Source organism: Aulonocara sp. 'chitande type north' Nkhata Bay, linkage group LG7 (genome assembly GCF_057382095.1).
Source record: "Aulonocara sp. 'chitande type north' Nkhata Bay isolate Kocher_YH1m ecotype deep benthic linkage group LG7, A_spYH_male_GT1.1, whole genome shotgun sequence".
NCBI classification, from domain to species: Eukaryota; Metazoa; Chordata; class Actinopteri; order Cichliformes; family Cichlidae; genus Aulonocara; species Aulonocara sp. 'chitande type north' Nkhata Bay.
In genome coordinates, this window is record NC_141350.1 from 10,744,334 (window position 1) to 10,764,994 (window position 20,661).

General features: G+C 40.4%; 2 protein-coding genes across 2 annotated transcripts; one reads left to right on the top strand and one right to left on the bottom strand.

Moving 5' to 3' along the window:
• The first annotated feature begins 871 nt into the window (after positions 1 to 871).
• On the top strand, positions 872 to 5,091 carry calub (calumenin b). The gene is made up of 7 exons (XM_086298508.1): positions 872 to 974; positions 1,931 to 2,173; positions 2,394 to 2,587; positions 2,698 to 2,864; positions 2,967 to 3,027; positions 3,198 to 3,397; positions 3,786 to 5,091. Exons 2-7 carry the CDS (start codon positions 1,953 to 1,955, stop codon positions 3,888 to 3,890), a joined length of 948 nt encoding a protein of 315 aa, XP_086154634.1. The 5' UTR covers positions 872 to 974; positions 1,931 to 1,952; the 3' UTR covers positions 3,891 to 5,091.
• Positions 5,092 to 5,166: 75 nt separating this feature from the next.
• Positions 5,167 to 15,788, bottom strand: LOC147324601 (uncharacterized). The gene is made up of 16 exons (XM_086298507.1): positions 15,305 to 15,788; positions 14,483 to 14,589; positions 14,162 to 14,376; positions 12,384 to 12,440; positions 12,197 to 12,289; positions 12,001 to 12,087; positions 11,801 to 11,911; positions 11,410 to 11,577; positions 10,957 to 11,047; positions 10,771 to 10,877; positions 10,467 to 10,667; positions 10,245 to 10,376; positions 9,766 to 9,844; positions 9,479 to 9,669; positions 9,360 to 9,380; positions 5,167 to 8,779 (listed from the first exon to the last, which is right to left on the bottom strand). The coding sequence occupies exons 2-16, from the start codon at positions 14,556 to 14,558 to the stop codon at positions 7,781 to 7,783; spliced, it is 2,628 nt and encodes an 875-aa protein (XP_086154633.1). The 5' UTR covers positions 14,559 to 14,589; positions 15,305 to 15,788; the 3' UTR covers positions 5,167 to 7,780.
• Between the last annotated feature and the right edge of the window lie 4,873 nt (positions 15,789 to 20,661).

Below are 20,661 nucleotides of genomic sequence, written 5' to 3' on the forward strand. Positions count from 1 at the left end.
AGAGCACTGTTGCTTCACAGCAAGAAGGTCCTATGTTTGAATCTTTCTGCCTGTGTGGGTTCTAACCAGGTGCTCCGGTTTTCTCCCACCATCCAAAGTGTATGTTAGGTGATCCTAATTGGCTGTAGGTTTGAATGCAAGTTTTAATGGTTGTCTGTTGGCTTTGTGATGCACTCGTGAACTCTCCACAGAGTCTCTGGCCTCCATTATAAACTGGGATATGCTCAAGCATCCCACGACCCTGTTTTCAAAAAGTGGAGAAAAAAATGGATAGTTGGATACTCTGATGACAATATATAGTGGTAAAAATGAGTGGTTTCATATTTTTGATTAAATAGTTGCTCTCACTGGGTTGAGGGTTTTTTTGTTTTGTTTTTTTGTAATTGCAGGCCTTATTGCATTTTGTTCTTTTTCATTTCTTTTTGGCTACACTTAGCAAGTTTATAATTGTGGATTGTATAATTGTAGAAAATTGTTTATTTTTTAAACAAATAAAAAAGCCGAAAAAAACCGACTTCTATTTACTTGTGCTTGTTTATGTGACTGCTTCTTTTATGCGTCTGAATATGTATTAGCCAAGCTTCTCTTCATTTTTGTAGCCTCTGTCTTTGACAAATGAATTTCCCCTTGGAATCAATAAAATGTAACAACATTAATACTATACAAAAATATATAATTAATGTATTTATTTATTTAAATAATAAGCGACATGTTTAGGCAAAATGTGATGGTTTTGTAGCTTTTTTGACAGTGGCATTTATGAATGAAGTGTGTTTTGTCGCCTTTGAGGACGTGGCGGTTCTTGGCCAATCCAATCAACGATGCTCTCTTGAAGTGGACCAATGAACAAGCGACATCGCATTCGGCTTCTCGTAACCTGATTGGTTGATTTTTGTTCTAGCACAGGAAGTGCATGGGTGTGTTTCCGAGGGGCGGACGTAAGGCTACAGCGACGAACTTTGCAGAAGAAACCGGTGAGTACTCAAAATAAATTGGGTAAAAACTCTAAAAGAAATAGAGCGTATTTCTCCAATAGTGACTTAAAGTGGTCCGTTATGATGGTGCTGACTTATCCGCATTGAGCGCTTTAAATTGCAAGACTAATAGGGGGGGAAACTAGCGGTATCCTGGGTTAGCCAGTCTGCTATTAATGCCTCACCTTGGTATGGATGGTAACGGTCTTAGAAATAACGGTCACAAACTGTTGCTTCTAACTTTAATACAAAAAAGGCAAGATTTAAGTTGTCGAGATAAAAAAAAAAGATTATATCACTTGCCACGCTAAAGCCAGTATAATGGTGAGCTTTTTTTGATCACGGGATGATAAAATGACCAAAAATTAGAATATATGGGATAGCAACCCGGCAATTCTGTAAAACCGTTATTAGGTGTGTTTTTGCCAGGTAAACTTACAAAGGTCTTTTAGATATGTGAAAAGGTAGCTTAATCTCATAAGTTTGCTTTAAAGCTCAAATCTGTGGATGTTTGGAGCAAAAGATCATGCAGCATGTTTTGAAGAGAAATCTGTACTCAATTGCCAGTTTATTAAGTATACCAAGCTTTACGCCGTACAGTAAAAGACAATAAACATGCTCCATTAACATGTTTTGGTTTAATACTTTGTGTGGAGTGACTGTGTAATATGCTGGGAACTGTCGAGTAGATTATGGTAATAATGTGTGGAACACCAGCTTCCAGAAAGCAGCAGTAGAACAAATAAAGTATTGCATAAGCTGTGAAAGATTAGCAGTACTCGTGGTATTTGGCTGCCCTTTGAGTCATATACTGGCAACCAGCAATGAATGAATGAAATCAAAAGACAGGATTAGTACTGACTGCATGCTTTCATGCCATGATAAAGAAATGGGTTTAGGAGGATGACAATGGCTTTTTGGTGACTTTTTTTCTCCCCTCCAAACTCCTGCTCTAGACGGTGCTTGTACGTGCACAGGATGGAGCTGCGGCCACTCATCATGTGTTTTGCTCTCTGCGTGGTTTACGCCACCAGCAAACCCACAGACAAGAAGGACCGTGTGCACCACGATGAACCTCTCAGCAGCCGAGAGCACGATGATACTGAGAACTTTGACTATGACCATGAAGCCTTTCTGGGACAGGAAGAGGCTAAGACTTTTGACCAGCTCACACCAGAAGAGAGCAAGGAGAGGCTCGGGTAACAACACTGTCTTCTGCTTTTTTTTTTTAAGTCATTGGGGGATGTTTGTAATTACCTGAATACTTTGAGGAATTATGCAGATACAAATGAATCCCAAAATTGGTTGAAAAAGTAATTCTTGTGGTACATTTTGTTTTGATCATGCTTATCTGAGATGACAAAACTTTAGGGGGGGAAAAAATGAACCTTTTCTAATTTTTCTGCTCTTTCTTTCCAGCATGTTGGTTGAGCGTATAGATGAGGATAAAGATGGTTACGTGACTGTTGAGGAAATGAAGAAGTGGATCAAGCACGCACAGAAGAGGTGGATCTATGATGATGTGGATCGACAGTGGAAGAGTCATGACCTCAATGGGGATAACGTGGTGTCATGGGAGGAATACAAGAATGCCACTTATGGATACATTCTGGGTACAGAGGCAGACAGTTTTCGTTTCATACGTTAGCTTTATTTTTATAGACAAATGTACTTTGCCACTCTTGGACTCACACTGAAAAATGCTGTGTCTTCTGACTCGCAGATGATCCCGACCCTGAAGATGGCTTCAGCTACAGGCAGATGATGGCTCGTGATGAGAGGAGATTCAAAATGGCTGACCAGGACAATGACATGAAAGCTAACAAGGAGGAGTTTACAGCCTTCCTTCACCCTGAGGAGTATGACCACATGAAAGACATCGTAGTGCTGGTGAGAGACACACTCACAAAGGTGCTACATACTGAGACCAACTGGATATCTTCCTTATCCTTTCTCACTATGTACTTTTTTTTCTTCTTCTTTTTTTTTAAGGAAACTATGGAAGACATTGACAAGAATGGAGATGGCTTAATTGACCTGGATGAGTACATAGGTGAGTTCTGACAGCCTACCAGCATCATTATTAGTTTGTACCACACGATCTTTGGTGATTGGAGGAAGCAAACCAACACACATATTAAGTTTTATTATATTTTATAGGCCACGTTGCATTTCTAGCACTTGCTTCATCAGTCAATGTGTTCCTGTCTGTTTGTGGTCTAGGTGACATGTACAACCAGGAGGGAGACACCTCAGAACCTGAGTGGGTGAAGACTGAGAGGGAGCAGTTTACTGAATTCAGAGACAAAAATAAGGACGGGAAGATGGACAAGGAGGAGACCAGAGACTGGATCCTGCCCAGTGACTATGACCACGCTGAGGCTGAGGCCAAGCATCTGGTCTATGAGTCTGATGCAGACAAAGTGAGTACTGTAAAATGTCAAAATTACTTATTTCTTTCATTTTGTTCCTTGTGACTTTACTTTTATCTGCACCGTGAGTTTAGGTATAGAAAGTGAAAGTGGACTCATGCCCACACTGGTTATAACATTTTTAAGTTTTTGAATATGTAGCAAAATTGACTTGACCTAGTAAATTGTTAAATGTGATCCCAAACACTAGTCGAGACCAGACCAGTCAGCAAGATCCTGATCAGCTCATACCAGTGTTCAGAAAATACTGGTGTATCTGTAATCAAAACTCAATTGGAGGCCTTTAAAATAGCTTGAAAGGCAGACCATTGTGTTAGTTCAAACATATAGGACAAACTGAATGCCTATAGCAGATGGTTTCTTGTGTTTCTTTTGTCAGGATGGCCGTCTCACCAAAGCCGAAATTGTGGATAAGTATGACCTGTTCGTGGGCAGCCAGGCGACCGACTTCGGGGAGGCGCTGACTCGACACGATGAGTTCTAAAATCCGCCTGCCTCCAAAGACTGTGTGCTCTTCTTGTGTGCCACCTTTTAGCCGTGGAGTGTTTTTTAAACAAGATGAGCTTGCCTAATCGAACGCCACAGACAATAATTTATTTGATTTCTTGAATGTGTCCCATTGCATACACACACACTAACATTCTAAGCAACTTGCACACCATCGGCCAGTGTGAGCTCATGTTAAGCAATGCCTCAGATTGGGATATATAATGCCGGCCTTTGCTCTGCTTCCATACACTACCTTTTTTTTTGCCCATGTCAGGTAAAGGACAAATCAGATATTATTTTCTTTGAGAAGACAGTTTCTTTGCATAGCCTTGATTTGTTGCAAAATGCTTCATGGAACAGAGTTTTAGTTTGTAGCCTACAGAGCAGCTTGTCACAGCATGTCATTCTGTAGTGCATTAGACTGAAGCAAAAAGCAGAATTTGTACCATTGCTCTGTAATTGGGCTCAAACTAAACTTTACTTGTACTTTGTTTTTCATTTCTTCATATTATTGTGATGCTGGAGTAACAGCTGTTTGTAACAAGGAGGTATATGTTGAATTCCAGTGGCAATGGAGACCATTTGGTCGAGTGCAATACAGTATCATCAGTTGGACCAGGCTTTGTTTGCTAAGCTGGGCCTAAACCTTCCACGTTAACAAAATCTGCACATCCCAACCGACGTGCTTCGTGTTAGCTGAAGGAATACAGATGAATTTAGGGACTGATGGATGCTTCGTCCTCAATGCTGCCTCCTTTCTTCTATCTCATCACCTCATTAGTGTGAGTGCGTGTGCGTGCATGTGAATCCGTGTGTACATATTTACTTGTATTCTTGATGACTTGTTTTTTTTGCTTTTTATTGTTACAGTTTTGTTTGATTCAGCTGAACTAATTTGTGTGCCAACCAAAATCTTTGTCCTGTTTTGTAAGCAATTTAGTTTAGAAAAAAATGACGTTTCAACATTTCTTTCCCAGATATGTTTGTCATGTTTGTACTATCACTACTAGCATTTATAACCACTGTTAATAATTTTTATGGTATTATATATGACTTTTTTTTACAAGCTCACTGCAGCAACAGCCTTTCACTAGTGACTTTACTATAAATGAGTTGTTCAGCAAAGTGAGCACTCTAACAATCAGGTCCAGTTTTTGTGATTGAGAACAAAGTCTCAATAAAAAATTAAAAAAGGAGTGTTTTGGTTTCTTTATTCTTTTGTGTTGGTTAAGCTGTCAGAAGCTTTCTGCTGTATAACAGCTATTCTCTGGAAAGCTAAACATACCAATTGCTCAGTTACTGTCTTCTACAAACTTCACATTCCTAATAAATAATCTTATAAAACATTTCATCATATTAAGTGGAAGCTGAAAAATATCAGTGCTCGTATTAACAGTGAAGGAAAAACACAGTTCAGAATGTTGACCTGCTTGTTGTCTTCCTTCCACCTTCTTTTTCAGACATTCATTTTCCCTTTCACTATAATACCAATGTTGGTGTTTTTATATACAAAAGTGTCAGAACTGAGCTGAATGCACACAGTATTTAATGAATGCGGCGAAGTCACAAACTATTCAGAATAGGGCGTGATGAATATTAACAATTTATTCAGAAGCTCTTTTCTTTTGAGGTCTTTGTGATCTTTAGATTCACATTCACTTACCTGATGCTATTCATTAGGAGCCTTAACCTTTAAGTTTTTACAGAAAAATGTTTTTTTTTTTTTTATTCTGCTTTGATGTACAAAAATGTGAGAAGAACAGGATTCATCTGCAGAATATTCAAGACTGAGTGCTGCCTGCTACACTGACAAACTTATTAAAGGAAGAATCAGTAGTATGCACAACCTTTCACCTTTTGTATCTTTAGATTTCTAGTGTCTATAACCATCTGTCAGTGGCCTTTAACAACGAAAACTGAAACCGTATCTTTAGACACGCTATGCTGAAAGTTAAACTATGGCCAATTCTGACCTGCCTTTATTTCTGAAGTAGCCCAATAGCATGAGGCTGCCACCAGCGTTTTTCACTGTAGAGATTGCATCAACCAGTTTATGAGTGTTTGCCTGATGCTGTGCTTGCAGTTCTTTCTAATGAGTTCAGTTTTGTCCTGTCAAATCAGAAAAAGCAAGTAAGTCCTTAAAATACTGTTTGGAAAATTCAAAGCTTGCTTCCTGTGCTCGAGTAGCTTCTGTAATTAAATTAAAAGAGCATTCAGTATAGCTAACTGTAGGAACAGTCCCTGTGGTTGTAGAATTTTTTTTTCTTTCTTTTTTTCCCCCCCACATCACAGTTTATGAAGCCATTTTCCTACCAGGAAATAGTTTCTCCGGTTCTGTAGCTTGATAAAGATCTACAGAAGTTCCTTGGCTTTTTCCCCACTGACATGCAGTGTATGTTGACATAGATCTGAAAAGGTCCATCAGAATGGAGCCTTTAAGAGTAGATGAACAGATTGGGTACTGATGGCGCTGAGTGTTTGAAATACTGAGAGATTAAAACTTCAGATGTGTCCATGCCTGTTGTAACATGTGCTCCCCTGTTCTCTTTGATTTCAAACTGATGTTCCGTGATGAATGTACACATATTTTATACTAATTTTATGCTGTAAGTAAGTACATTCATAAGTGTAAATCTCTTCTCATCAAAATTCATAACGCTGTGGAACCTTAGATGCACAGGTAAGTGGCTTTTCAAATGTGGCTGTGCTTTGCACTGTGACTTTAAATGTAGATTTTGTACTTGTGTCATGTGATGGCAGCTGCTGGGGTTTTAACAGCTGCAAAAAGACGTCACTGACTGGAATGTGACCAGAAAATCAGACATTTGCTGTGATTATCCCTTTGAACATTCTGATTACTGATAAACGATCATTATCAAGTATGTGTTGTGCTCTTTGTTACAACATGTACATAAACTGGAGCTGCATTTATCCCTGTGGATTTAAATGTTAGCCTTACATAGTCCTCTGATATTACAGCAAGTGTTTTGCTTGTGACTAGTACACCCACAGCAACACCACCGACCCCCCATATTCAGTCTGGATGGAATTTTAGCAGCACTTTTCACTGAGATTTGTGTATATTTATCTTTTTGAAGTATATTTCACATATTTCATCATATTCAGGATAAACTCGTATATTTGGTTAGTGTGAAATGTTTGGACAACAAAATCTCAATTTATGCTTACATTTGTTTTAAAACAGTGTGTTATTTATTTGTATTGCATTTTCATGGTATCCTTATTATCTTATTTAGACTATGACTACTGTATGTGTTATGAATGGATCAGCATGGTGTATTTCATGCTACATGTTACACGTTACATGTTGTTTTACATATAGACTAATAAGCTACAACTTTCAAACCATGTGTCAAAATATCATGGAGGTTCCTCTTGTGTTACTGAAACATTATTCAGAAAAATTGACTCCAGGTCTTCAGTACGTCACGGATGTTCAGTAAGATTAGTATGTGAAGAGTCCAAGTCATTAACTTAGCCTCTTTGTCATGTTTGTGGGAGCCTCTGTGAGCATCATTCTGCTTAAGGAGGCCATGCTGCCGGGGAGTGCCATCTCACTGGATAGGTTTCCTTAATCTGCAGCTATGCAACTATTTGGGTGAGTGGCACCATCAAAGCAACAGGACTCAAGATTTCCAAGGAGAACATTGCACTTTGGTTTTAATGTTGTAGCTTATTAGTGCAAACACATGCAGGCCTTTTTTTGATGTGGCCCTTCAAGTGCACTGTGTATACACCCAGTCTTCATTTATGCCTTCAGAACAGCAGAGCCAGCCTTTAGTGCTTCTTTGTTTCTCCATGATTTCTCCATCTTCGTCTTACCTGCGCCATCTTCTGTCACCCGCCTGCGATATCATAGTGACATCACTTACTAAATGTGATAAAAATGGGATTACAACGAGCCATCACTCTCAGCAGCTCTTCTTCGTCTGACTCCAACTCACCCTCACTGTTCTTGTCTGCATCTTCATCTCCCAGAAAACCATCATCATCCTCCCCCACCCTGCGGTCATCTTGGGTGTTTACCGAGTTTGTCGATGCCCTTCTTTCCTCAGGATGACTGCTACTGTCTGCTGTCCCGTCGAGACGCTCTGATTCTATTTCATCCAGTGACGTAGAGGGTTGGTACACCTCTGTGCTCAGAGCTACCGCCGTTCGCTCTGGTGTTTCTGGTGGCGTCTCAGTGGGAGAGGTATCTATATGTACCAATGTGGCCTTTAAAGGGACATCCTCTGGGGTGGGTGGGGGTGTGCTTGTCTGCCTGGGGATGGATGTGGACAATAAAGGCGAATATGAGGGCGTCTTCACGCAAGATTTACGAAAGGGTTTGTCAATTTCTGCTGAAGCGATTCGGGTACGACTGAATGGAATACTGGATTGAGAGGAGGGGCTAGTTGTTGGGTCAACAAGATCATCATTGGAGCCTGTTTGCATATCCGGGCATGTTACAGGTGGAGTTGTATCAGCGTCATCGGTTTCAGGGCTTGGGCTGATGTTAGATTGTTCCTCAATAGACTCCGGGTTTGATTCTGGTGGGATACCAGGGGTTTCGTTGGGTGGAGCAGCACCTAGAGTTTTATCTGTTGGGCTCACATTTGCAGGGGCTGTAAAAGTGGGCGAAATGCAAGATATGTTGGTTGGTGTAGAAACATTATTGTCAAAGGTTACAGTTTCAGTGGGGATGGAGCTGGTGTCAGGTACAGCTGTATCTGTGGGTGGGGTCGGTTCTTGACAGGGGGTACATCCTTGTTGGATGTAGATTCCTGGGTTTTCAGTAAAGCTGAAGGAAGGATTGTAAGTTCCATATTCTTCACTGCTGTAGGGTACTTCCTCCGTTTGTGGCATAGTATTATGATGACTCATCTGAGGAGTGATTACATTCATCAGATCAACACACAGAGGAATAAAGCTACTTTTTGCACAGAGATACAAAGACGGTGCAAGCAAATCATCCTGAGCAAGATTATTTGAATATGCAGATTGCCCTCGAGTCTCACAGACTTATAAAGTACTCTGAATATTCAAATACTGTATAAACTTTAACATTAGAAATAGTAGATTCGACAAGCAGGGTCCATGTGACATTTCTTGACCACACCTTTTGTGCGTGTTATTCTGTAATAGGAAGTTTGAGTTAAATCTGCAGATGAAGGCCATGAGATGGGTTTGGAAATTTTGGAACTAGTGAGGAAGTTGTATCTTGTATTTACATGAATTTTATTATTCATTCAGTTTTGCAAAACCTGATCATTTACTTTTAGCAGAATTAGAAGAGTTCAGATGTAAAACTGTAATTAAATCCCTTAGTTGGTTTTGGATAGAAGATAAATATGCTATAAAGGTAACATTAAAAGGACAAGCAGTTTTTACTACAGGAAAAAAATATGGTGAGGATACAGATAACTCTAAAACAAAACAAACAAACAAACAAGAGACCACTCACCAGCTGGAACCATCGTAAGCTCTGTGGGAGTAAATGGCAGAATATTTTGGATCACATTCAGACAAATAAAAAATGTTAATTTTAATTTTAGTAAATATTTTAGTCATAAATTATCTTACGACATTGGGATGTTTGCCTTGTGCTACACAGCCTCTCTCCAATGGGCCTCTCTTTCCCTTCTGTTTCTTCTTCAGCCACATCAGTATAGACAGGACACATCCAAGTGCAGTCATAAACACCATGCTCAGAAACAACGCTTTACCCACTGTGCAGCCGATCACGTGATCACCTCGCAGTGGACCATAGGGGACTGGGGCAAACATAGTAAAACATGAAGAGGCTGTTTTAGTCTGCAGGATTATTAGCAATCAGCAGTGTATACAAGTGTGCAGATGGGTCACCTTACTTGGTTGCCCTTCAGGTAACACCTCCACAACTACGGTAGCAAACGTGGCATCACCTGATTCCTGATCTACAGCCATAACCTGCAAAGTATTTTAATGGCATCATTATCTTATTTACATGCATCTTTTATGAGACTTTCGTGGAAGACAGAGGGCAAGTGGAGCACAGAAAACATGATTCACATAGACCTAATATAAACTCGCCTATGTTATTAGTAACTACAGGGAGACACTGGTTGTAATATTTTAGCCAATCGATTTTACATTGTTACATATTGGTTACATTTCCCCCCACCAGTTCTTACTGTGTTTCTACAATTTTAGTATAGAAAGACAATGTTATTGAATATATATGAACTATTTTATACTACTTTATTTAAATTCTCTGTAATGTATGATTCAATTCAAACGGTTGTTTAAAAAGTGCTAAATGTAAGTAACACAACATAAGGTTTGTAGCCTGTACAGTTTCGAGGCTCACCTCCAGAACATATTCCTGTTCTGGTTTGAGTTCGCTGGTCTTGGCTATCAGGAGACCCTCCTGTGTGACTTGATAGATGTCTGTGTGATTGGATGTGGGATTGAACGTGAAGTAGATCATTGGATTGAAACCCTGTGAGTTTGTGGAGAAAAAAGGTGACGCATTACAGACTGCACTGACCATCGGCAGCATGGTTGTATCTGTGCATGTCACAGTGCATACTTGGTTAAAATCTTGGTCGTGTACATGTAGCACTAGTGCTTTGCTACCGTAAGTATCGACCAGAGAGGCTGGACTTTTTCCTGCTACTACAAAGCCACGATATTCAGGCTTGTCAAACTCTGGAGAAAACTGGTTCGCTGCCAGAACTCGGACCAACACTGTAGCAACAGAATACTTCCTGGGGTCGTTATCCTGATATGCCTGGGTGAATGACATAGAGACAAAAAGCCACAGTAATGAGATTGGTACTGAAGAAGACGTCATACATTTTAAACCTGCCACTTACAGTGTGTTTGAGCCTTACCATGACCTGAAGACACAGCAGTGGAGTTATGAGCCTGTCTCTCACCCCTCGAGTGAGCCTCGTCTCACCTGTCAGCCTGTCCATCGTGAAATGTTCATCATCATCTCCTGCAACCCAGAAAAACCCAGTTATAGATACAAACACAGAACATTTTTAAATACTGATTTGTGTTGCTGGTTATCTTACCTGACAGGATGGTGTAACTCAGTGAAGAGTTGAGTCCTCTGTCTCCATCCACTGCATGAATGGGACCAGGAGAAAAGTCCAACAAAATGTCCTGCAATATTATACATATTTGTTCAAATCAGCTCTAATAAAGTAGTAACCAAGCCACTGGATCTGAGTCTTGTTTGAACTGTGACAGGGAATTACAAAAATGCCAGATAACATAAAATTTTTTGATAGAATCTAAATAAAAAAATAAAGGAAATTCATCATTTTTTAAATTTAATATCCTTTATTTTGTTTTTTAAGAAAATAAAGCTCAGAGCATTATCTTGGGTGTTTTGATCTGCTAAAACTAACATTTTGGACTTCGTCAGCTTTAAGTTTACCAAACTCTGAGCGACTGATAGCCACGCACTGTGTTGCTCTGATGACATGTGTGTGCCATCTGTGAGGGAGGGTTTAGCACCTGACCTCTTCCCCCTCAGTGACGTTGACCGTGTACACAGGGCTGGTGCAGATTTGATTAGTCTCCTGGAAAAGCCACGTGCAGGGCAGGAACTGTGGGTATTGGTCATCTCCATCTTGGACAGTGATGGTGGTACTGGTGCTGATATTGTAGTGCTCAGCAGTGTTCATTTCCTGAAATAAAGACAAGTCAAATATATTACACTGGTCATGAAGCATGAAATACAGTGAAGCTTTTCTTACAGTCTTACAATCAGGAGAACCAGTGAATCAAATCTTGATTGTATTTTTATTTTATTTTTTGGGATAAAAAACAATCTAGCAACATATGTATATATTTGCACAATTACTCACGTGATTAGAATCAAAGAAATATAAATTAAATAAATGTACATACTGAGGCATAGATGGTGACAGTAAGCACAGTTTTGGTCTCATAGTCTAGAGGCTTGGCCAGCACCACCTCTCCACTGTTTGGTAGATCAATTTTGAAATATTCAGCATCAGGCTGTGGAATACACACAAATACATAAACAATGATAAATTGTTTGTTTATGTTTCCAATTTTTATTTAAAAGGTAGAAAAATACAACTTACGGATGCCTGGTCAATTGAGTAAATGATGTTGTCATTATCGGCATCTGTGGCCTGGACAGTAAATACCACAGTATTCACTGCAGTCAGCTTGAAAACACAGACAGACAGAGAAGCACTTGAGGCAGCAGGAGTGGAATTTTTATTGTAATATACACATGCAGAGATTTGCGTGCGGGTATTTTTGAAAGCCCTATACCTCACTGATAATAAGAGTCTGGACTGTGTTTTCTGGAAACACAGGTGAATTATCATTCTCATTAAGAATCTTCACCAGGACGCTGTAAACACTCTAAAATAACAGCAAAAAGACACACATATATTCAGCTTTGAATCTGGAATGATACAAAGAGGAATTATGAGTAAAATGATGGAAGACAGTGTACCAGAAGGATGCCGTCCTCATGACATGTCAATTCAGCTATTAGGATGGGTCCCAGTGCCTAAAAGATGTAAAACAAGAGGCGACAGGCAGAGCTTTTCATTCAGTGATATGATAACATTGTTAAACATAGCTGTCAAAACCACACATTTCAAATGGAGTCCCTTTCCAAATCAGAAACTTTGTAACCAGAGTCCATCAAAGACACTTATAGAGAAGCTAAGCAGGGTTGGGCCTGGTTAGTACTTCTGTTGATGTTCAGGGTTATTTTTCAAATCTTAATTTAGGCCACTTCTCTTTATTCAGTAAACAGGACATAAGAGTCATGTGAGCTCAATACCTGTCTAATAACATGAAACATTAATTTGTATAAAGGGATTTTAAATCAATTTAAAAGAATAGACTTGTTGTAATCATAGTTTTTAAGCTGATTTGTGTTGAGTTTTTGAGTTGATTATTAAATATGTAAAGAGTCTTTCCATTCTATAATGATTTATATAATATATAACTTAGATTTGGTCTGCATTTGGATTACTTAATGCTATAAAGTATGAAATTATAACATTTCTTTCACTGCAGCAATTGCATATTTAAAATAAACACATGTGGAGATTTATGCATTGACCACTTTGTTAGGTGCTGCCTGTAAATACAAACTAATCAGCCAATCACATCAGAATGGGGAAGAAAGGTGATTTAATTGATTTTGAACACAGCATGGTTGTCTGTGCCAGATGGGCTGGTCTGGCGTCAACAATAAAAAAGAAGAAAATAAAATCCCTTATTAATGCCAGAGGTCACAGGAGAATGGGCAGACCATGCTGGATTTTGAAGCAGATGGTTACAGCAGCAGACTACACCTATATCTGTCAGCTGAGACTACAGTTTGCACAGTTTTAACAAATTGGACAACAGAAAATTGGAAAAACGTTGCCTGATCTGATGATTATCAATTTCTGCTGTGACATTCAGAATTTGATATAAAACAACATGAAACCATGGATCCAGTAATTTATGCTAGTGATGGTGATGTGATGGTGTGGGGGGTATTTTCTTGGCACAATATGGTCTCCTCGGTTTCAACAGATCATTGTTTAAATATCACAGTCTACCTGAGTATTGTTGCTGACCAACTCCATCCCTTTATGACCACAGCAGACCCATTTTTTGTTGGCTGATTCCAGCGGGATAATGCACCATGTCACAAAGCTAAAATCATGTAGTTTTTTGAATATGAAAGTGCATTCACTGCACTCAAATGGCCTCCACAGCTAACAGATCTCTATCCAACAGAGAACATTTGGGATTTAGTGTGACAGGAGATTCATATCATAGATAGATTCATATCATATCATAGATGTACAACAATCAACAAATCTGCAGCAACTGTGTGATGCTATCATGTCATTTGTTCACAGATCAACCCATTTCTTTCTGTTTATTAAGTTCAGGATTGTTGGGGTTATATGTATTATAAATATTATAGCTTCTTCCTTCTGAAGTTGTTTATCTCATTTTTTTTGTTTTAAATGAGTGATCAGCACATTGAAAGACTTTCTTGGTGTGAGAGAGAGATAATCTAGCTGACCCATTAACAGTTGCCATGATGTAAGAGGATGACAGTAAGAGAGGTTGGGTTTGGGCCAAGAAGGAGATAGTGAGGTTCAACATGTGTTTGTTCCAAATACAGTTTCCTTAGTGTGGCTCAAGGCCACTACAAAAAGTATATTACACATCTAAATATTTCTGCCTTGTAGACAGCTCAGTTATCAGTGCCATTACCTCTCTGTCAAGCACCCGGTCAGCTGACGTGTTGAGCCGGATGTTGCTTCCATCCAAGAAAAACCAATGTGCATCCTTTCCAATTAGGCTCCACTGCACTCCCTCCATTGTGGTGTCAGCCATTAACTCAGCAACAATCTCTCCCCAAACTGTGTTTTCTTTGATTGCTGCAGATACATTCTGGCCGTCCAAACATCCACCCCAGCCTGACATTCCTGTGCCAAACACAAACACACACTTGAACACATAGACGGGGGGTTAAAGCTTCATTAAGTGTGACCTATAACTTAAGCTTTTGGCTTGACTGTGAGGTGGTTGCACCTGTGACTGTGCGAAGATACAAGAGAACCAGCAGCAAGCAGACTGGAGCCCTGGCAGTTGGTCCAGTGAGGGCCATTCCTGGGTTAGGACTCAGGAGCCAGTTCTGCCTGAGTCAAGGCAGAGAAAGAGCAAAAAACAAGTAACTAAACATAGTCATTGTTATTAGTGTGTCACATTCAGTTATTCTCTTTAGGTTAAGAGTGTGACATGATACCCAAACACAAATACACTCAACTCTGCCTTATAAATCCAGTTTAATAAATTTAAATTGGGTTTCAGTTGGGGTTTCTTCAATCAGAAAGAGCAGACTAGTAATAGTAATAGTAATAGTTAGCTACATGTTTCTCTAACATGCTTTCCTTACTTTTATTCCCAGTTCATCTGCAGACATGTAATCTTAACTCTACTCTGTCAGTGCTGGTAATACTCACATGCCTCCTGTATCAGGGATTTCTAAAGATTTTTTTTACTATTCATCAGTGTTCTCATTACATTGTCTTATATCAGAAATACTAACAACTCCCAAATTTTTTTTTAATCAGACTTAAGGAATCGCTGGATTTAAAAAAAATTTTTTTTTAGAAGCATCTCTACCTTGACCTTGTTTACTATACCACCAAATAGTTTAACTGTGGGTCTGCGATGCTCTTGAGTAACTGTTTGGATCTGTGAGCACATCCCACTGAAATAACAACTTTACCATTTATATGAAGTAAAATAAACACACAGAAGCCTGCCTTTACACACTCATCTGAACAGTTTGTTTTATAGATCAAGATTGATCTGCCATCCACACTGTTTGATAAACTTCGGCTGACTGACCTGTTGTTGTCAAATCCGCTGAAGCTAGTTGGTCAGTCTGCATATCCTCCTGACTTCTGATGGACGTGGCATGTCTGAGTCTCAAAACCCCAAAAATCCACCAAACATGGTTAAGAAAGACAGAGTGACGCTTTCAAAAATAAAAATAAGTGACAGCAACAGGTAAAACACACACATACACACACATTGACACCACCCTCCCCACATACATTAAAAAGCAGACAGCAGCTTATGTGTGTCCGGGGATAAATGCCAGCTCAGAGGCTAAAGGCTGAGGGCGTGGCTTACCTGGCCAAAGAGGAAAACGCCAAAGAGATTAGAGATGACAGGAACCTGACAATGAGGTCAGAGACTGGGGTACCAAGTGAATTCAAGAGATTTGTATGATACTCTGAGACTCTTCACCTTTATAGACATTGTGTCTGGCAAACTCAGCTGTCAGTATTACAGCGCATAACAAGAACATCATTTTGTTTAGTACATTAGGTCTAGGATGGTCATGCATAGATTTAAATTTCAGGCTGTGAGATAGTTAAGAAATTTTTAAATGATTCTAAACATTTTCTTTGGCAATACAGCTCGTCCCTGCTGGATTTGTTCAATTAGCAATTAATGTGTGACAACTAATAGACCCTGACAAGGGATTAGCTGTTCATCTTCTGGAGATTAACCCACATGTCTTTACACACTTATCTCAGCACACCCATGCAAAAACAAACAAACAGAAAAACAGAACCTCCCAAAACAATAAAATTAAGGAGTGTGTACACATACCTTTTGGGATCTGGACTGGGACAAAAAATCAGCCCGGGCATTTTGACTAGTGACTGGCCCACCATGGTATTTTAGGAAAAGCCATAAAGCCTTTATAATAAACTTAAACCTACACCATCCTCCCTATTCTGGTATTCTAAACAGTACTTAGAAAAAACATATAACAACATAATAATAATTACATATACCTATCTAATAGGGGTGCAACGATACACAAAATTCACGGTTCGGTTCGATACTTTGGTGTCATGGTTCGATATTTTTTCGATACAAAAAAAATGTTCATGCCTTTTTAATTTGTCATTTATTAAAATTATAAATATATATTTTAACTCAAAAGTACAGTTTTTAAATTTAATGTTGCTGAAACAAAAATAATTAAAAAAAATAAATATATCTGATTGAGGAATCACTCATCTTTGGAAAAGAGAGTTTATTACAGAGAAATGGCTCTTTCCAAAATAAAAGCTATACTATACGCTTCTTCTGGGCTATATTCTCAGCAGCATATTGTAGCGGGTCAGGGCTGTTCGGGGTTCTGTTTGTACAGTTATGTTTTGTTTATGTTGCCATAGTGACGGGTGACGCCCTCTTGCTGCGACGGTGTGTCCTTCCGGGGTCAGAGGGCGCCCTGTGTGTTGTTGTTGTTGTTGCTGTGCGGTTGCCGCGCTGAGCAGTTAGCTAGCGGCAGTGTTCTTCTGCAGATGTCAATAAACGGCTGTGCTCCCTGGCTAGCTCACGGGAAGCAAGACCAAACAACACCTCCGTCTCCTCGTTGTCTGAGCTCGCCACATTGGTGTCAGAAGTGGGATGATGGTGGCACCCCATGTTCTGACCCGAGTGACTTTTCCCCCGCCTGTCGTGACCGGCGGTGCGCCAAAAGAAGGCACCTGGATATTTGCAAAGTGAAAGCAAAAAACAAGCGCAAATTCAAACGCGATTTCAATATGTCACATATTGACAGTGGCTCACCGATGCCAATGACATAATTACCCAGCTACATTTCCGAAAGAATGCAAAAGCATTGACATATATTTTTACTTCCTACAATAGCCCGACGGGCAGGGCAGAGATAGATTTTGGTAGCCCGACTGGAAAAATCGCTAGCCCGATTTTGCAAGCCCTGTGTTACAGGCATGGCCCTTTAAGGATGAAGCCTGATGGGAAATGTATTCGGGATGTGTGTAGCGGGACTGCCTGGTGTGTGTGTGTGTGTGTGTGTGTGTGTGTGTGTGTGTGTGTGAAGAGAGAGAGCGGAGAAGGGGAAAAAGTAACGGTTAGCTACAGAAGAGACGGAAAGAAAATAAATAAAAGGAATATAATAACTCCCTCGACAGCCAGAGTTGTGTCGGCGATGCTCGCTGTGAGTAAACTGTTTCAGCCCACTGTACGCTGTGTTCGTGCCTTAGAGAAGAAATAAAGTTCGGTGAAGCAGTTTCCTACGCCTCCTTCGATCTTTTTGCTAGCGGAGTTGACCTGTATAGTAAGCTGTTGCCGGCTACGAGTCAGTTACGGAACCTTCAAGTAACTGCCAGAGGTTTCCTTACTACGGTTCGGGGCCGCGGATCTGGCGCGGTAACACCTGTATCTGATTGAGGAGTCACTCATCTTTGGAAAAGAGAGTTTATTACAGAGAAATGGCTCTTTCCAAAATAAAAGCTATACTATACGCTTCTTCTGGGCTATATTCTCAGCAGCATGTTGTAGCGGGTCAGGGCTGTTCGGGGTTCTGTTTGTACAGTTATGTTTTGTTTATGTTGCCATAGTGACGGGTGACGCCCTCTCGCTGCGACGGTGTGTCCTTCCGGGGTCAGAGGGCGCCCTGTGTGTTGTTGTTGTGGCTGTGCGGTTGCCGCGCTGAGCAGTTAGCTAGCGGCAGTGTTCTTCTGCAGATGTCAATAAACGGCTGTGCTCCCTGGCTAGCTCACGGGAAGCAAGACCAAACAACACCTCCGTCTCCTCGTTGTCTGAGCTCGCCACATTGGTGTCAGAAGTGGGATGATGGTGGCACCCCATGTTCTGACCCGAGTGACTTTTCCCCCGCCTGTCGTGACCGGCGGTGCGCCAAAAGAAGGCACCTGGACATTTGCAGGACTTTGTGTGGGGCAATGGGGTCGTCGGGGACGACTGACCCCTTAGGCGGGGGCTATGTAGCGGGTCAGGGCTGTTCGGGGTTCTGTTTGTACAGTTATGTTTTGTTTATGTTGCCATAGTGACGGGTGACGCCTTCTCGCTGCGACGGTGTGTCCTTCCGGGGTCAGAGGGCGCTCTGTGTGTTGTTGTTGCTGTGCGGTTGCCGCGCTGAGGAGTTAGCTAGCGGCAGTGTTCTTCTGCAGATGTCAATAAACGGCTGTGCTCCCTGGCTAGCTCACGGTAAGCAAGACCAAACGACACCTCCCTCTCCTCCTTGTCTGAGCTCGCCACAATATTAAACATATCAGGTCCCCATAAGGAGAATCATGTGCTAACGGCTGTCTAAATGACTCGGGTAAAGTTTGTAACATGCATGCTTGTTGTTTTTGTCTGCTTCCACTTGTCTTTGCACTAGGATGATGTCGGCGTAAATGTGCAGTCATATTCGTTGTGTTCCCACTAGTGCTCCGTTATCGAGCTACCCCTGCGTGGGGCTAGACGGCTAACACGTTAACGAGCTAACTGCTCGCTAACACACTAGTTCCCACCCATGTAATTCAGCATTGCGTGGCACATCCAACATACTGTTTTACTTTAGTCCATGACGCGCTTACCTTCAGGGTCATATGTCACATGAAAACCAAAATAATTCCAAACGCCACATCTGAATGAGGGTGGGGAAGGTTCAATTTGCCATGTTGCAAGGAGAGCTTAACTTCTGTCTCGCTAGCTTGCCCTGCGCTCGTCCTTCTGATGATGCTGTCTGTGTTGAGCGCTCAGTGGATCTGCGCTCGACAGTGCAGCCTAGGCTGAGTAGTCGAACACAGATTTACTGAGCGCTCAACACAGACAGCATCGTCAGAAGGAAAGTTGATAAAATAAATTACAAATTTTGTATTGTTCATACATATGCGTACCGAACCGAAAGCACTGTATCGAACGGTTCAATATCGATACGAGTATCGTTGCACCCCTACTATCTAATAGGGTTGCCAGAATCCCAGCAAAAAAGCAAAAGAAAAAAAAAATAGGGAACCACTCCCCCACCCTCTGCCTCAAGATTTTAATTTAATGCACGTATAAAACAAATGCACAGAAATTTATTATTTTTCTCCAGTATTTAAATATATTCATCATCTTTCTTCAACAGAATTGCAGACTGCACAGATGGTACCTTCCCAAAGGAAAGAATACTATAACGTACTAGGGTATATACTAGACTTAATATTTACTGAATACAATAATGGATTTCTATACATTTTACATCAGATAGAAACTTTGGTTGTAAGATTCAGATAATTATTTATTAAAAGCTAGACATTTTAAATAAGAATAAGGAAGAAAAGTATTTCTTTGTGCCCCCCTTTCCCTGTTAATGCCCTACCTGCCCCGCTGGCAAAACATTGCTAGACCCGCCCCTGCACAGCTACCAGCGTCAGCTACGTAAAAAAAAGGATCCTGGTGTTATTTGTCTCTCAGAAACAGTTCATAACTTCCCTTCAACTCATTCATGTCACCTAAAAGGTAAACCTGTTTCTCCATCACCTGTTCAGCTCTGATGATTCAGTAAGGACATCTCCTGGTTTCATCTTCATGTTTCCCTCTCACCACATATCCAAACGGATATCATGACCAGCAGCTTTACAGCTGTGGCTCCAGCAAACATCAGCTGATACTAGAAATTAATATTAAATAAGTTCTAATAACAGCTGATCAAGCTTAAACGTGCTGCTGTTCTTTAGCGTGACCTCCGCCGGTTTCCTCTTCCTGGCGCAGAGAGAAAAGCCGATCAGCTGATCATTAATCAGTTTCATGATTGAATTAGCAACTTTCTAGCTGAAGTAGTACGGGACAAATCGCATTCCTTTTCACCTCAACTTTAAAGTTCGAACCCCTCGGCTGTAATTGGTCCAGTCCAGAGTCGATCATGACCAACTGGCCAATCCACCACTATTCACTTATACCGCTAAAAAAAAAGAAAAGAAATAAAACCCCATCGGCCCATAAAAACGAAAAATCACGAGCGGTCCCTGAGTGACAGCCTCAAAGGGGGGAAAACGGCTCAAGACTGTTTAATCTGTATCTTATGTGCACTATATATCACTATATCACAATAATTTTTCATATCATATGATTGTTCCTAGAAGCTTTCAATCGTATTAGTGTGTTTTAATAAGTTAGAATATTCATTTAATATCAACAAAAGACTTAAATTGGATCAAAAAAGGTTATATTGTGTTTATCTCATCAGCCATGACTGAATATGGCCACTGGATGTCAGCAGAGATGTGGTTAAAATAGGAGGCAAGTCAAAGAGTTGACTTTCAAAGCTAAAGTACCCAAACATTTGCTTCTTTTCAGAATGAGTGTATTTTTCTTGTAATAGACTTAAATACTTGCTGTGATTAAGGGAAGGATAAACCATTTATAATTGTGCAATTGTGTTTCTC

Bases quoted from the DNA above. Each gene is read 5' to 3' on its own strand.
- LOC147324601 (XM_086298507.1), bottom strand. From the start codon at position 14,558: ATGGCCCTCACTGGACCAACTGCCAGGGCTCCAGTCTGCTTGCTGCTG. The intron at 11,048-11,409 runs GTCAGGTGCTAA...ATAATATTGCAG, and splicing joins ACGTCACTGAGGGGGAAGAG to GACATTTTGTTGGACTTTTC. The intron at 8,780-9,359 runs GTGAGTGGTCTC...ATCACTCCTCAG, and splicing joins GCTTACGATGGTTCCAGCTG to ATGAGTCATCATAATACTAT.
- calub (XM_086298508.1), top strand. From the start codon at position 1,953: ATGGAGCTGCGGCCACTCATCATGTGTTTTGCTCTCTGCGTGGTTTAC. The intron at 3,028-3,197 runs GTGAGTTCTGAC...TTTGTGGTCTAG, and splicing joins TGACCTGGATGAGTACATAG to GTGACATGTACAACCAGGAG. The intron at 3,398-3,785 runs GTGAGTACTGTA...TTCTTTTGTCAG, and splicing joins ATGAGTCTGATGCAGACAAA to GATGGCCGTCTCACCAAAGC.